Here is a 17,154-nt window from a genome sequence, read left to right as displayed (position 1 = left end):
CATGTAGTTGTGTAAGCCTTGAAAAATTGTGAAATACTGCATTTTGTACGAGGTCTGTATGATAAAAAAAGCGCCTCATAGTACTGTTTCTCCTCAGATGTGGTGTATAAAATAAATAAATAAATAAATAAATAAATGGTTTGCACGCACCCAGATTTATTGGCAAGAATTTGTAAACTTGGCGAACGCAAAAAATTCGGCCTGATTTGTTTTCCAAGAATTTGTTTTCCACGCCTTATCTACTGTGATCAAGAGCCATTATTGCTCATAAATGTGACCGAAGACTATTTTTTGGTTGTACATATAAGGCTATATCAACTCGATACAAGGTTTGTTTCACTCCAAAATCACTTAGCTTTTCCCTCAAAAGTCACATGAATGTGCCCTTACGTTAACTGATTTGTGGAATACAAAATTATTGTTTGATTTAAGTTATAAATTTATCAATGGGAGCTTCGCTTTTAGCTGTGGCTAAATATATATATTAAATTTATCCTTTGATTTAAGTTATAAATTTATCAATGGGAGCTTCGCTTTTAGCTGTAGCTAAATCTATATATTAGATCTTACTTTTGCGTCTGCTGAGAAGAAACTTAAAGTATGACCATTCACTGCATTCAAACAGAATCTTATTCTTTAACTGTTGTGAGCGTCATAATCTTATGGCAGTTCAATAAATCGAGATACGTGTTTTTCTCCTCTTGTAGCGTTTCCTGACAGATGAGACAAGAAATCACTCGTGCACACAAAGGATGGGCGCTTGACAACGTTGCTCTTGCCAACGACGTCACTAATATGATGAAGGAGGATGTATCGTATGTCCCTGCCGAAGGAGTTTACGTTCATGGCTTGTTTCTGGATGGCGCTGGCTGGGATCGAAGGAATTACAGGCTCATGGAACCCGCGCCTAAGGTTCTTTTTACCGCGCTGCCTGTGGTTCACGTTTACGCGGTTAATACGGCCGCTATGGCAAAAGACTCGAAAGATAACAAAGATGCGCTGAAGTTTTATGAGTGTCCTGTGTATAAGAAACCAAGGCGCAGACTTGACCTACATATTCTGTTTAAATCTCAAGACCTCGCAACATCCCGATCACTGGATTTTGCGTGGTGTGGCGCTTTTATGCGACACAAAGTAGCGATCTTTTTGAAGTGTGACATTTTTGTTTGTTTTTCTCTTATCTGTAAAACTTTCGTGTACATTTTTCACTAATAAGGAATCTGGTTCTGTCTCAGTGTGACACTGAATTTCGTTTTTATGGGAGCTCGTTTCCATACAAAAATCTAGTTCCTTTGACCGTCTTTTGTATATCGTGGTCCAAAAAATAGAATGATGCCCTTCTTACCTTCATTTCTTTTTCCGGAACAGAAAAGCATTTTTGTCCTCTCCCAAAACAAAAAGTAGCTGATCGCAGGTTTAACTTAGTGGTGGATGCAAGGAAAAACCAAACAGAAAATGCATTTATTTTGGGGTACTAAGTTGTTCTATAAAGTTTTGCGAGTTATATTTTTATTGAAAACTTGGAAATTTAATTTCTTAACGTAACGTATTTGACGAATTTATTTTTGTGTAACAACGAACTAGCGGCCAGTACTTGCGGGATTTCACTAATTTTATTTTTTTACTTACTTGAGGATTTACTTGCCTGGCATTTGAAGTGGTAAGGGAAATACTCAGGCGGTGTGCGCACTACGATCGCTAAGCATCATGGGCGGTATTCAAAATCTGATCATTTGTGTCAAGATGGCGTGGAGTGAACGTCTCGACTGCGGAGTGAATATTCGTTAATTACGCTGTAGATATATACGATTTTGCTTTGAATCTCTTCCGAAAGCTGTTGAAAGAGAAATTCTGTCCAATTCTCAGGGAAAAAACAGTCTCATTCCGTTGATAAGTGTATTCTGGTGTATTTTGTTCGTAATCACTTGCATCCTGTTTGCAACTGACCGAGAAAAGTCGGCACAGAAACGCTTTGTTCAATGCTTCAATCATGAAAAGTACTGGAGGTAAGACCCGCGGTTCGCCGAAAATTGTGAATTCACCGTGAAATCAGTACAACTAGTGCTAAGAGGTACTGATATGCATAGCTGTGATATACTCATAAAATACGAGGAGCTTCAGAATACCCGGCCACGGTATTTAAACACAGTGAGCTTACTTTGCTTTGTCATTCAGCATGGCAAGATGTTCACTTGCTAGCTGTAATAAGAGAATCGAAGTTAAGGGGGTCATCTTTTCAAGGACTTGTTTCTCTTTTGGTACCAAGTCTGCATTTCGTTTTGCTTAACATCTGTAATTTTGTCATCACATGAAGACAAGTAAATAAAGTACAGAGTATTTGTGTGCAATGAACTTGTGTCCTCTTTATAGATAATATAACATTGAGCATCTTTATTTGCCCATATATTTTCTATTGGTATGAGTCATAGAATGTCTTATAACTGGATTGAAACTGAAAATGGCATATTTGTGATTACAAAGCCTGATGCAGTCAATAGATTTTAAAAGCTTCAGCCACTATTTGTTTAATGATTGTGTCAGTATGTAAAAACACATGTTATCACATATTTTTTTGGATTATAAAAACTCTTCAAAGTGTGAAATTCATACATGTTTACAAATCTCCTGTAATCAGGGCTGGGGCAACATAGCTTGAGACCCCTTTCCTCTCTCCTCACCCCAATTTTATAATTTAAATATGGCGTCATAGGTCTCATCATACTTACAGTCAACTCTGTTAAACAGACACTGAGGGGACCGTTCCTGAGCGCGTCGCGTTGGCCCGTCGCGTAGTCTTCATTTACGTAACCCCGCACAACTCCAGGGAGACCTTGGAACTAGGTTGTCCGTCAAATAGCTTAATTTTACGCACACTTTACATCTCTTGTAATCACTACTTTCATACAGACCATAATGCACCTTGTTTTCCCCCTCAGAATTTTGCATAACCATTGTTTCCAAAATCTCCAGGGTATTTTTAATACAGTCGTTCCAAGAGAAATCGAAAACAATGGTTATGCCAAGTTTTGGGGGGTAAACAAGGTGCTTTATGGTCTGTGTGAAAATGGTGAATACTTTGCTTTTTCCTGAACTTCTCACATCCCCGTCGACCTCTGTCGGACGGTGACGACGGTGGAGAGACCAGGGACCAGGCAACCTAACCACCGACCTTCCAACCGCTCTCACAGAGTAGACCACCGTTAACCGGCCTTCACGTACGATTTATCACGTTCAACATTTTAAAAAATGTTGAACGTGGATCACTTAGGGTGTGTTGACAGTGTTCCTTTAAGCGAATTCAAAAACAGATTTCTGATCCGAGATTTGCCGGATTTCGCGGTCGAAAGGAACGTGAAATCCGAAATTTGATTCGTGATCTTGGTAACCTTTCGCAAACGCGTGCAATATGCATGACAGCCTGAGCCTCTCAAGAAATGCCATGTTTAATTATGCGATTATACCGTGCAGAATTTTGTGGTCGGCAGTTCCAATAACGACGATGGGGCATAAACAGATCAAGAAAGGAGAGCGTTAAAGTTGAAAATTTACTAAAGGTTGTCGGCTCAGTTTGATCCAGTTTCGTAGCTCGGTTTTTTATGTAACACGATCGAGTGCCTATCGCGTCCACAAGCGAGTTTGTAGAAAGATAGCAGTTATTTGTCCCTTTACTTATTTGTGTTTTTAAGCAATCTTTAGCGACGAATGGTCAGCACATGGATATTTTACTGTACCACTATGAACAATCTTCTAGTGTTTTCAGATGTTTTACGGCAAATGGCAATAGTTAGGAAACTCTACGGGAATACTTCAACTGGGAATACAACTGGGTCACCTGACTAATTTCGAATCCACTGTGAATGGAACAGCGTAGATCACTAATCCGTTAATCTGGATTCGGATTCTTCGGATTTCAAATCCAATGTGAATCCTTTTTCAAAAAGGATTCACCAGATCAAAAATCCGAATTTGGATTTGGCGAAAGGAACGCGAAATCCATTTTAAGATCGAAAATCCATTTTGGATTCACCGAAAGGAACACACCCTTAATTGTGAATGGTGATGTATAGGTGTTCTATACGCGAAAGGTTAACTGAGAAATTGCACAACTGTAATGGTTTCTTTACAACGCATCGCTATCCCCCTTTTAATTGCTAAAATTCCGACAAAGACAAAAAAATTTCGTTTAATTTCCGACAGCGACGTGAAGCATTAATAAACACCGACACGAGACGTTTTAAAATTCAGACGAACGACATGGGAGCCCCCCCCCCCCCCCCCCCCTGGCAGGGCCTCTTCTAAGTCAGGGAGTTTTACTGTACTACTAGGATCCACCTCTGCAATAACTGGTAACCCAAAAGCCCTCTTTACGGACAACTGCTTCATACAGACACCTGATCAAGGCTGTGCTCTAGCAGAGCCCTGTGGCCCCTGGCACCAAACTTTTGCTTTTGGCTGACTAGAAAATCTCAGACTTTTCATACAAATCATATGCTGGGCAGCCTAGATTTTACAGGTTCAGAGAACTGGGCTCCTTTCAATGTTCCTTACAGCACAGCCTTGCTCATTATTACAGACAGCTTGCTTTGTTCCTTGGAAAAAAGCCCTTAAATTTTTCTCTAAATTAAGGTGGACAATTTCTACCCTTAGAACCTGAATTTTAAGAACCTGTTAGGCTAAAATATGCCAGATGAGCCCCCTCTATATAAAAACCTGTTTAGCCTCAAATTTGAGACAGGTTCTTATTTTTGAAATCTATGAAAAAATTCTGTACACTTGAGCAGAGATAAATCAACATTTAGAATCTTCTTTGGAGACAAAGCTGTCTTATCACTCCAACTGCAATGTAAATGACAATGTTTAAATTTAAATACACTCTTCGTTTTTTGTCCATTCTCACATAACTTCTAATTTGGTATGCAGACTTTATATGAGGAATAAGGTGAAACAAAAATACTCTTAGTTACATTTTTTCTTCAGAAAATAAGAACCCATTTAAAAACCTAAATAGCCTTAACTTGTGCTAACTACTATTTATATAAGAATCTGTTTAGGCTTACTTAGTTAATTCAGGTTCTTAGTCTCATGATTTTACTGCCCCATTGTTCCACTTTTTCTATTTCCTTTCCCTGTCACCATTTTTGCAGCCTTGGTTTTCCAATATCAAAAGTACATTCAATGATCAATAAATTTATATTTTAACTAAAGCCACCAAAATATGCAAATTGCTTGATATATATTAAACAGCGTAGACGGGTAAACAGATTGAATGACATCACTTAGTCTGTGTGGCAGGCATTTCAAAGAAAAGGGAAAGTGGGTCTTGGTGCAAGAGAAATGTGAGAGAAGGAGGGAGGGAAATGCCTGCCATACAGGAGACTAGTTGTTTTTTGCATTATAAACATCAACCAGGTGAATGTTGAAATCACTCCCTCCTTCCCGATGCACTCTTCACATTTCTCTTGTGCCCAAAACCCCTTTCCCTTTCCTTTTAAATGCCTGCTACAGAGACTAATCACCACTGAATGAAACAGGGACTAGGCAAGAAACTGACAAAGTCATAACATCCACTCAACAACACACACCAATCTTGGAAATAGATTATGATTTTCTTTTCTCAAGAGTAATGTGCATATTTCTCTGAATAAAAGTAAAGTGCAAGCTTGGTGGATGTTATGAAACTCTTCTTCTACACTGCACTATTCTTGCAAATTCTCCCAAAAACCATTTTTCATAAAGGATGGCTGGTTTCAAAATGCACAGGGTTTAACTGTATAATCAAACTTATCATTTAATTCAATACCTGAAATTCTTTATACCTGCATAAAGGGAATCACATGTATGACTGCAATTTTATTATGCTTTTTTTAGTCCTATTACAAAAACAGACATTCCAACATCAGAGTACTCATCAGCCTATTTATATACCAATTTCGAACATTTTATGCTCACCTAATGCTATTGTTTGGAGGAACCAGTCGCCGCTGCCCCGCTATTTTGTGATCAGCTTGTGATTACAACAGTAACACTCCCACTAACATGTCACATTGGTCTTCGCGAGGCTACATTTTCCCATGAAAACATGCCGGTTTCAATTCGGAAAAAGTATCACAAAATGTGGGGCGCGTTGGGGAGCGATAAAAAATTAGCGTAGAACAAGGTTTGTAGAAACACTTAAAAGTATCTTCTACTTTCGACAGGCAATATAATGGAAATTATAGCTTCTTAAAAACCGGGTTCAAATTTCATGCTCTTACAGGAGGAATCTTCGGGCTCCACGTTTTAGATTGAAATGAGGAATATTGATTTGTTTTTCTTCACAGAAAAAATCTAAACAAATATTAGCTTATGAAATCGAAAAAACGATCTAAGGAAAGAACTGTATCTATTGAAAAATAAAGCATATAACCTGCGAAATTTCTCGACCTTCGCCGCCATCTTGAAAATTTTGAATCCACAATGCATCGCAATCGTGGTGCGCACACCACCTGGGAAATACTTAAAGGGTGTTCGGATATGTTACAACATATTCAGTTAGCATTAGATGCTTGAATTGTAAACCAAAGTGAGTGAATTAATTTATTTAAAATACAGTGTGAATGCAAAATAAGGAAGTAAAGAAAAAAAGCTTGCATTGAAATTAAAATTGTCCAAAGTAACATGTTATGTATGGCTATAGCGACTCCAAACGGACGGACGTTCAGTAGGTCAGGGTTCGTACAGAGTCTTGAATTCTTGTTTGCCCAGCAATTTTCCAGACCCGGAAAAGTTTGGAAAATGGAGATAAAGTCTGAACAAATGGTAAAAAGCGTTGACGTTATTTTTTTCAAAGCTATAACAAGTGCTTTAAAGGTGAATTTTTATTTTTCATTTTGGTCAAATCTTATTCAATCTCGCCAGTTTGTTTGCAGCGCACCTGAAAAAAGCGGTGTTTCTTTGTTTTTAAGGTCTCTACTGATCACCTATCTGATAACCTTGAGTCTGAAAAAAGAAATATAATTGTTTTGGGAAAAAGTCCGGAAAACGTCTTGGAGTTTGGATCCAAAAATCTGTACGAATCCCGGTAGGTAGACTGCTTGCAGTCCGCCTTTCTCTTTAAATTCCGTCGAATTCTTATCCCAGCAGGACGTTTTTCAAATTCCACACCTTCCATTGCTTTTTGTTGGCTATACTGTGCAGGACGCTGTTGCCTGATTGTCGTATGGGCTCCCATTCTCGTTCCCAGAGCCCGTCGTATCTTGGTCACGTGTCGGTTACAAATTAAGCCGAGTGGCTCTGGGAACGAGAATGATGGGCTCCGCGAATGTAGGGAACAAGTAACACAGACATACTATCACAACCAATCAAAACGCAGTTGTTTTTCATACCTGTCGAAACTAATCGTCACTAACCCTATTTGATTCGCAAAGGAGTAACGCGAGCCGCAGCTGTTGAATCTGGTATATATCTCTCTAGGCAAACTTGGTCGGTTGCTTTTGAGGCCGTTCGCTTTTGACCATAACTTTCAATGGCAGATAACTTTTGTCGTTGTTATTTTTATTTATTTATGTATTTATGAAACAGAAAATTGAAGCGATTAATTTTGATCCATCAGCTTCCAAATATTTCGATCGATTTAGCTCTTGAAGAGCTGGATTGATGGAAGAGACAATTTGTATTGCTTCTCACTTCGCAGACGATTGTGTAGGCCATATGCTCTTCCAATGCGAGGAAATGCCCTTTAGCTGAGGCTTTTTACTATCAAAAATCTATCCTCAATCAAGATTTCATGTTACGCTAGTGTTTTTACGAGAATATGATTTAAGTGAAATATTTTTGGTGCTGTCCCTACCAGGTTCGAGTACTGGCTCGGTTAGGTTTTATTTTTATGTTTTTTTCGGCATTTTTCCCTATTTTTTACTGTTGGCTTTTTCCTTTACTCCCTTTTCTCCTGCTCTACCTTTTCCTAAGCTTCCCGTGTTCTACGAGACGGATATTTTTGAGTCCAATAGAAATATTTTCCGGTTTTCATCGGCCCACGATATTCACTCAGTTCTCAGACTCGAATCTGCTGCCATGTTCAAAGCCAAACCGCGGTTATCTGGATGAGTGGCTTTGATGGGTGTATTCGCATAATTAAAAAATGCTATGAAACTTTACCATGATGTCTGAACAGTTAAATTTATGCCTTTAACATGTCAATTCTGGTAGCTGAGTTTTTGAGTCTGTGGTTGCGTTAGACAGAACTCTAGGGTTCTCAATTCTCTGTTCAAGATTTCATTTTTACTGCCATGTTTTACAAGAATAATGCAACAGTGACATGCAGCGGCGGTACTATAGTGCCAAAGGGTTTTTTTTGTTATACCTCTATTTTTTTTTTTTTCGCAGACCGCGTGAAAAGGTTTAAATTCCTTTTTTGTTTTTTGTCTTTTTTTTCTGAACGTCTATATGTCTTTCCGCGGTGTTTTTCAAAAACCTTTCAAAACCTTTGAAGGTGTCAATCACACATCAAGAATCGACAATGAGTTCATGTTAAATCATGGCTGACAAGAGAGCGAAGACACAAACTGAGCAGTTTGGTGGTAAGCACACATTGGGAATTTGGGTCTCAAATTTTCCTGAAGTTTATTTAACTTTAAAGCTTAAAATTAACTGTTAAAATCGATCTAACGCAATTACTCATTCAATGTTTATCACCTGTCGTTTTAACACTCGACACCGCGTATTGAAGTGAATTACTGTGCTGAAGGTTTTAATAGTTTATTATAAATTTGCAAAATTAAAAACTCCATGTAACCCAAGGAAGAAACAATAGGCGAAAAGATTACAATAAATGAAGGTATTACAGATCAAACAGAGTCATGGCGGAATAGCAGTTGTATTAAGACCTTATTGGCCACAGAGAAGCAGCGTTTTAATCCAAAATTCGCCGATTTGCAAGTTGCAATAAAAGAGGAATAGTTGGCGCTTTGCCGAGAGATCCGCCCAAGGAAGGAACTTCTCACGACTGCTGATCTTGTAACTCTACTGTATCAGGTATGAAATAAATTCATTAACTACGTACGTGTTCCGGTAAAGACATTTCAAGGGGTATCATCAGGAGAAACCTCCCAAGTTTTACACGTCAATACGCTAGAACTTTTGTTTTTAGGGGCACTAGCTGATGTACAACATGATCCCTGAATAACAACTGAAGAAATTCATTGATCCTTTTTCTAATATCCCGGGTGAACTATGACCATAGGTCTGTGACTTGTTTATTTTTTCTCAAACCAAACGGTATGTCTCCAATTTTTTAACTTCGCCAGACGCTTTCAAGTTTCAGTCCACTTTCTTCCTATCTCCCTTTTGTAAAAATTTTGCATATAGTTACCTGCTAGTATCAGTAAATATAAACACTTCCGATAGATTTCCAAGTAGTAAGAGATCTTTGCAATACTGCCCCTTTAACTGTCACGTGCTCTGACAGAAGTGGAAGACAATCTTAAGTTGTCGACTCGAAGATTATATAATTTAGAAATTCAATATATTGGCTACAGGTTTACCTACAAAGAATTTAATTTACACTACTAACAAAGATTGGTCGAATTGCAAATATCATGCTGCAAAGACCGTCAGGTTCATTCATAGTCGGATTTTTTCTTTGGTCTTTGAGACACTGTTTTATCATCAGATTGCGTTAATATCTGTGCGGCAAAGACCGGGGATATCCTACGATACAGTCGTCGCTCATCGTTGCCTGCTGTTAGGACTAAAACTGGGACTAATTCAATCAGGTAATTCATTGCATTGTAAAAGAAGGAAATCGTTTTTGGTTTCATACGGAACTCGGCTTATAAATAGAGCGACCCCTAAAACAAAGGTGAAAAACATTAGAGCTTCAGACTTACATAATTTCCAGTGAATATTTTCAAATCAATGCTTGTAATGTAAGTGATATCAATTCCTCGGATTTCTGGGAGGCGACGCAATTGTGATTCATAATAAATCCTTACTGTCAAAGTTTTAATTACTATTTTTGCCATTACCTGTCACGTATACTAACTGAAAACTAGGTTTAAATATTCAGGTTTTCTGAAGGAAGAAATAGTTTGAAGAGCAGTTTGTAGATTGTCAAGTAGTCTTTTTGTATATACAAAATATTTTTATCACTATGATTATTCCCTAAAGATTTTCAGTCTACTTTGTTTGATTTAAATGACATCGAAGTGTCGCAACCAGGACCAAAATGTGCTGAAACAAGAAATCAACTGAATTAAAAAGCTTTTCGATCTCAGCGAGAACTTACCCACAATATAACGAGTGCTGTTCCAAATAAGCAAACACGTAATCAAGAAATTACCCGAGTCAAAAAACAGCTGAAAAAAAGGCACTAAAAATACTAAATTTTAACTGCAAGACGAGGTTAGTGCATACGAACATATGGACACGACCGTTCAAATTTAATTCTTGGTAATCAAAAAGGACCCCGCCAGATAATTTGTAACCGTGGTAAGTTTCAAGGTTTTTAAGGTTTTAAGCATGAAGGAAGTACGATACTGTACATGACAGCCAAATTTAAAGCTGATCTCAACACCAGTGTCCATCCTGAAATCTTCACGCATCCCAGACAAGAGAAAGCATTGGGTTGCTCTTAAAATATGTGTTTGCTTTCTGGAGATTGTTTATCGGATTTTTCGGTCTGTTTGGGCCTCGGAGCCGCCGAAGTGTACATCGATGTACAGCCTTAGTCCGCAGTATAATGAAGGTTAAGACGTATGGCAAAACCACCTGCCCAAAGCGCTTCAAAACGACATTGGAACTGTAGCTAATTATGTATTTCCTTTCATCATTTCTCCAAAATAAGCACAGATAAAGTGAATTTGTTTCGAAATAATACTGTCCCCATATGAATCTTCTAAATCGTTTCGTTACGTAATATTCTTTAATGAGCGCTTACAGTGTGTTTGAGGCCCCCTTTGGCAAAAGCATCAGAGTAGGTATTCCTTCCAAGAACCTCGCCTTCTTTTCGTTGGCTTTCTATAGAGTGTTTTCACTCACGTGGCTTGCATCTATGCAAATGTTTTGGAACAAAAGAAATCATTTGCATAAGAAAAGAGTTCATCTCCCACAGGATTGGTTTGGGACACCAACATGGCCGCCGTTTCATTGTTTTGGGACACCAATATGGCCGACGTGACGTCATGTGAAGACACTCTATTGTTCGGCTCTTCTATGCATATACAAAATAACACGTTATTCACCCTAATGTACTCTCAGAGTTTGCACTCACTCATACCCTTTTAAAGTTCTCGTCAAAAGACAGCATAAACATTATGCAAAACCATAAGAATATTAAGAAATTTGTTCATGGCGTGCAATATTATTGGCTTTCAAGACGGCTTTTCCTGATCTGAGGTTATAATTTTTACCGTTCTTGCCTTAAAAGACGGCAGCACGATGGCATTGCAGAGGTAAACCAACTTTACAATGTACTTCGGATTTGAATTTGGCCGTGCAGAAAAGTATGGGTATTTAAACTAAACGAAGTGATATGTGCATTGAATTCCAGTGTTAGCTCATAATAATCTTGTTAAATGAGGCGAAATAGTACAAAAGGCTAATTGTTTTTCTGTTTCGATTTTAAACGCCACACCACTAGATCATCAGCATCATGAGAGGCAACTTTTCGATGAAAATCAGGGGACTTCAGCCTGATCCACACTCAGTAGAATTCATAACTTACGCGTATCAATTTTCTGAGTTACTTGGTATTTGATATAGGCAACGCTTTCCAAAATATTTCGTGTCTTTTCAAAATAGCGTAGGCTAAATAGGCTTCCATTGCTTTAACTGAGACCTCAGAGGAGTAACATTCACCAAAATAACACGGACCATAACTTTTTAAATAAGTTACGGATGAAGAAAAAGTTGCTTTCGAAACAAGAAAAACCTTGGGGTTTTTTAACGGACTGGTAAAATTGTTAAAAAAAAAATGTTACTTTTTTCACAGACACTAAAATGAAACCCTGAATATATGAAAATACACCTAATTGCAATAACGTTGTAGTAAGAAAACGAAAAAAAGAAAAAAGCCAACTAGGAGTTAATTAGGTTAATTAAGCCACATTCTCAAGGTGGATTCATTTGCAGCTAATGCATTTTCCCTCTGGAATTTTCTAAATTGTTTTTCAGCTTTAAAACAATAGCAAATTCCAAAAGGCAAATATGACGTCCATGTGCGGATGCTGCCTATGAATTTGTTGGGCTTATTACCCCAATTAATTCCTAGTTGGCTTTTTCCCTTTTTCGTTTTTCTAAGACAACTTTATTGCGATTAGGTGTATGTCAAATGAACAAACAAAATGGCTTTTATACAGTATATACTACCTAATAATGAAGCCAACTGGTCATAGATAAATAATGAATAAATAAAAATCCGAGCTGCAGGAATTCTGCAGCCTTTGATTACCCATGGTGCAGTTTTTCTTCAATCTTTAATGAGAAATGCTGAAGAAAATCAGTATCCTTTAATAACGCATGCTACAGAATTTCTGTTGCCTTTGATCAGCCTTGCTGCAGAAATTCTTCGGCCTTTAAAAATAACTCGTTTGGCAGAATTTCCGCGGCCTTTAATAACCCGACCAGCAGAAATTCCGCAGCTTTTGATAACAGATGGTGCAGAAATTTTGCAGCCTTTGATTGACTCATGCTCCAGAATGTCTGCAGAATTTCTCTCCTATAAAGTAAGTATTAAGAGCGCCGGTCAGGAAAAATCGACCAAAATCTTAATTTCGTGGCAAGAGTTGAAAAATCAGTTTCTTTCATTTTTTGTTCATAGATAGCTTTTAGGTAGATAATTCAAGAATGAGGGATAGGTTTTCACGATAACAAAAACTTAAGTTCGTTACTCATTTTCGACGGCAATGTTTAACATGTGGTATAACTCCAGATTCTCTTAATGCTATTTAAATCACACATTTAGACATTCATTTAAAACATACCTGGGAATTGGCTTGGGTTATTGAACGTAATCTCCGTAAGACACCATCGAAGTTCAGGAATTTTCATGGTAGGCCGGCGGTAATTGTGTAAACACTTCCACTTTCGAACGCACAAAAGTAGATATCTACAGCCTAAAGGCTCATTTTTTTGTACTTCTTGTAGGTTTTCCCATTGCAAAATTTCTTTTTTCAATCAAAGAGTGGGGTAAAAAGGTGAAACTGGGTCAATTTTAGCCATTTTGAAACGCTGAACCCTACCAGACGGCGACTCTGCGTGACAAGCTAATCCGTGACTGCACGTGACATAACGTACGTTTGGAGAGACGAAGCCGTTAAAATGACAGTCACGGAATCACGGTAGTAACGCAACGCAATTCTTGAAAGAGTAACATTTTCGATCCCGACAGTATTTTGAAGAAGAAAAAGTCAAACGCGCTTTTTCTGGCACTCACTGTTTATCGAAAAATATGGACTTTGACAATGGTAATTCGCTAAGGATGACGGAACAGGAAGATATCTCGTCTTCTTACTTTACGATCGAGGAAACTTGGAGCCGTTAAATAAGTTATTTTGGTCACGCTTCACTATTTTTACCGAACTTTGCTGCTTTCGTTTGGAGGCTGCCTAATGGAACCCAAGCCAATTCTCAGGTATGCTTTAGATGAGTGTCTAAATGTGTGAATAAACGAGGACCGGGAAAATTTGGAGGTATACCACATGAAGAAAAATGCCGCACAAAACAACTACTAAATTAAAGTTTTTGTCACCGTAAAAACCTGTTCTTCGTTTCTGAATTATGTTAGTTCAACAAGTCTTGATATTTCTTTGAACGTAGCTTCTAGTGAAAGAAGAAGAGTTGTTCTATTGATGGAAAGTGTCCAAATTTCTCCTTGCGGCCTTATTCGCGAACGCGAGAAGAGTTGATGTTAGCAAATTTCGGGTTGAAAATACGGCCATTTTGAGACTCCGACCGCGAAAACTGATATTCTTACTTTTTTCGAAAATAAAAGGCTTTTTGCGAGAACAACGTACATCAGATTACTTATCTACCTAAACGCTATTTATGGACAAAAAATGAAGGCAATCGATTTTTCAACCCTTGCCACTCGATGGTCGATATTTCCTGACCGTCGCTCTTAAGATTTCTAAATCTAGTTGTTTGATTTAAATGACGAGAGAAGTCTGTCACCCAGGACTGAAATATGCTACAATAAGAAATCAACTTAATTAAAACACTTCTCTGTCTCACAGAGAACGTTGTATGTAAAAATATAGAGTGTTACAGTGATTTAAACCTCGTAAGAGTTGGTTTTACATAGAAAGAAGTCTTCATGCATATAATAGAGTCATTTTCAAGAAAATGATTTACATTTAAAAACAAGTTTACCTCCAGCCTCGCTTTCACTCAAGGCAAGGAGGATACTCAGTATTATTCAATCTATTGAAAAACTGTTCAATAAATCTACAGAGGACGAAATGGCTTCCAATGAGATAATCCTTTGTGGACTACCAAGCTGGATTGGAACACAGAGGAACGACACGGTTGCCTTCATAAACAACATTCTACTCGCTGTTGTCAATGGATCTTCTGCCATCTTTGCATTCTTTAGTAACCTAGCCGTCATTGTTACAATCATCAAGACCCCCTCCTTACAGAAGCCATGCAACATTTTGCTGTGCAGCCTGGCCATCGCAGATTGTCTTACTGGAGTTGCTGCTCAGCCCATGTTTATCGTGTGGCGTTTTTTTCTTCAAAGAGCCCAGCAGTCATGTCTACATCTAGTTCTGGTGTTTGACGTGTATTACACTATCTATTTCATTACCGTTGGTTTATCTTTCGTCAGCATTGTTATCATCAGTTTTGATCGCCTATTCGCGTTGTCTAGACCTTTGGTGTATATAGCTGAGGCGTCTAAATCAGGTGAAGTTATTATCAGTTATCAGAAATATTAGGGAGCTTAAGCAACGACGACGACGAAGACGAAAACGACAACGTCAAAAAACAATTGGAATTTTGAGCAACACTACAGCTTTGTACGTGTATCACCCTTTTAGTACATTTTTTTGACGTTCACTGAACGACTTCAAAGTGAACCTTCTTAGACGGCATTATATGGGGGACGTGAATATACTACGACGAATTTTCTCTTTTTGAACCTGGGTGAAGTCCTTAAAAATTAACTCTAGGAGAAATCGATTTCTGCAAAATCGAAAAGGTCCAATAGACGCGACAAAGTTTAAAAGGGCGCAAATTCATCTTTTTAAAAGACGTTCTCACTGCATTCGTCGTTGCTTAGGCTCCCTATTAGCAGCATCACGCCCAAATGACTCTCAATAAATCCTTCTAAATTGACCTCGAACCATAACGTTTTAATTCAATTCAAATTTTGAAGGATTTGCTAGACTCATCATAGCTTAGCCGTACCATTAGTCCACCGCCAAAAAACTGCAGGGAAATCCCATCATCACTTCTTTAAACAGACAATGAACTGACAGTAAGAAATCCTCGTTAGGAAACCTTTTTATCAATTTTTATAAGCTTTTGATAGATTTCTTACTAGACTGAAGCGTTTCTAATACTAATGTCTGAAGAGGACTGTTTCTACCAATCGAGATATTGGCCACCAAATTTCTTGCCCTAATTGGTTTTTGTGTTACTAGCTTTGCATAACTATCAATTTTTATTTTCCTTTCTTTTGCCTGATGTTGTTCTACACCGACGTGACGTCTAAATTTGTCCCAGCCGCCTGATTGGCTCAGTTGGGAGAGCGCCGGTCTGCTGAGCGGGAGGTCACGGGCTCGAACCCCGGTCGGACCAACACTCAGGGTCTTTAAATAAATGAGAAGAAAGTGCTGCCTTTGCGATGACATCTGCAAATGGTTAGACTTTCTAGTAATCTCGGATAAGGACGAAAAACCGTAGATCCCGTCTCACAGCAGTTACACTTATCTGGTCCATGTGGGACGTAAAAGAACCCACACCACTGTTCGAAAAGAGTGGGGGACGTAGACCCCGGTGTTGTGGTCAACCTTCACACATCACATCATTCACATCATGGGTTGCAATTGGGTGGGTACGATAAGCTCATAAATGGACTGAGAGCGGCTGCCAGTAGCGCCTTTGTGTGCTGACGTCCGAGCTTACTGTTCACATGTTAAAAATGTATTGTAAAGAGGGCTCGTATGTTGTCCTCTCATCCACGTCTCTTCATTCGTTCCTCGTTTGTTTGCTAATGGCCCTACACTCAGAGCTTAAATAAGGCTTTTTTCACACCACACCGGATAACCTTTCGTGCCGACACAAAAAGTTATCTTGTATTATGGATTGCAAAGGCACAAAACTCACATTGCACCAGAGTGTGACGCAAAAACTATCCGATATGTGACGCTACACTTTCGAGATCGGCGCGGCGAAGCTTTGCTCCGTTACAAAAATCGCACCGAAATCACCGTTCTCATGTGTGAACAAGAGCCCTACCCGGTATGGTTTTCGTTTGAGCGCTAAAACTATCCGGGATAGTGTTAACATAGCCTGTCTAAACTAATTCATGGCATTGTTGCAGGAGTACTAAAATTTACTGTCTTCTCGACCATTTTGTGGCTGCTGGTGACAATCTTATTTCAGTTTGTTTTGAATACTCGGCAAAGCCTCGTTCTCCTCCATATTTATGGTGTGGTGTTTGTGATACTTCCTCCTGTCAATTATATGAGAGTTCTGTTCTTTATTCGTCGTCATAACGCCCCTCTGGCTGTGGCTGTTCCGTCTCAGATGACAACAGTATTTCAGCGCGAGAAGAAGGTAGCACTTGACATGTGCATTATCATCGTCTTGCTTTTCGCTTCTATCTCGCCAGCTGCGTCCATGGTGTTACTTCAAAACTGATATCCAGGCGTTCACCCTATTCTGCTTCCTTCGAGTTTAACAATGGCGTCCATTCTCTCCTCTTTTAATCCGGTAATTTATTTTGGACGGAATAAGATCATGAGAACTTTTTTGAAATTAATCATGAAACTATAGTGGGGCGGGTTTCGCCAAGCCGAACCGTGGACAGCCCTGAACCGCTTCAAAGCGGTTCTGTGATATATATAGGCTATTTAACGAATCATGTGAATAGAATATAATATTGTTTAGTAAAAAGATATGATATATCTTTTGGACTTGGTATATACTTATTTGGTGAACAATATCAGTAAT

General features: G+C 38.6%; 2 protein-coding genes across 2 annotated transcripts; both read left to right on the top strand.

Annotated features, from left to right (window-relative positions):
* Positions 1–720: 720 nt before the first annotated feature.
* On the top strand, positions 721–1,212 carry LOC140931554 (dynein axonemal heavy chain 8-like). Its single transcript, XM_073381359.1, has one exon. It carries the CDS (start codon positions 721–723, stop codon positions 1,210–1,212), a length of 492 nt encoding a protein of 163 aa, XP_073237460.1.
* Positions 1,213–8,515: 7,303 nt separating this feature from the next.
* Positions 8,516–16,842, top strand: LOC140931544 (muscarinic acetylcholine receptor M3-like). The gene is made up of 3 exons (XM_073381354.1): positions 8,516–8,558; positions 14,428–14,880; positions 16,523–16,842. Exons 1-3 carry the CDS (start codon positions 8,516–8,518, stop codon positions 16,840–16,842), a joined length of 816 nt encoding a protein of 271 aa, XP_073237455.1.
* The last annotated feature ends 312 nt before the right edge of the window (positions 16,843–17,154 follow it).

Source organism: Porites lutea, chromosome 1, assembly GCF_958299795.1.
Source record: "Porites lutea chromosome 1, jaPorLute2.1, whole genome shotgun sequence".
NCBI lineage: Eukaryota > Metazoa > Cnidaria > Anthozoa > Scleractinia > Poritidae > Porites > Porites lutea.
Note: the sequence above shows the minus strand (reverse complement) of the source record. Positions and strands in the feature narration are given on the sequence as shown.

Excerpts from the sequence above, each read along its gene's own strand:
- LOC140931554 (XM_073381359.1), top strand. The coding sequence starts at position 721 with ATGAGACAAGAAATCACTCGTGCACACAAAGGATGGGCGCTTGACAAC.
- LOC140931544 (XM_073381354.1), top strand. The coding sequence starts at position 8,516 with ATGGCTGACAAGAGAGCGAAGACACAAACTGAGCAGTTTGGTG. Across the intron at positions 8,559-14,427 it reads ACAAACTGAGCAGTTTGGTG|AGGACGAAATGGCTTCCAAT; the intron begins GTAAGCACACAT and ends ATAAATCTACAG. Across the intron at positions 14,881-16,522 it reads AGCTGAGGCGTCTAAATCAG|GAGTACTAAAATTTACTGTC; the intron begins GTGAAGTTATTA and ends GCATTGTTGCAG.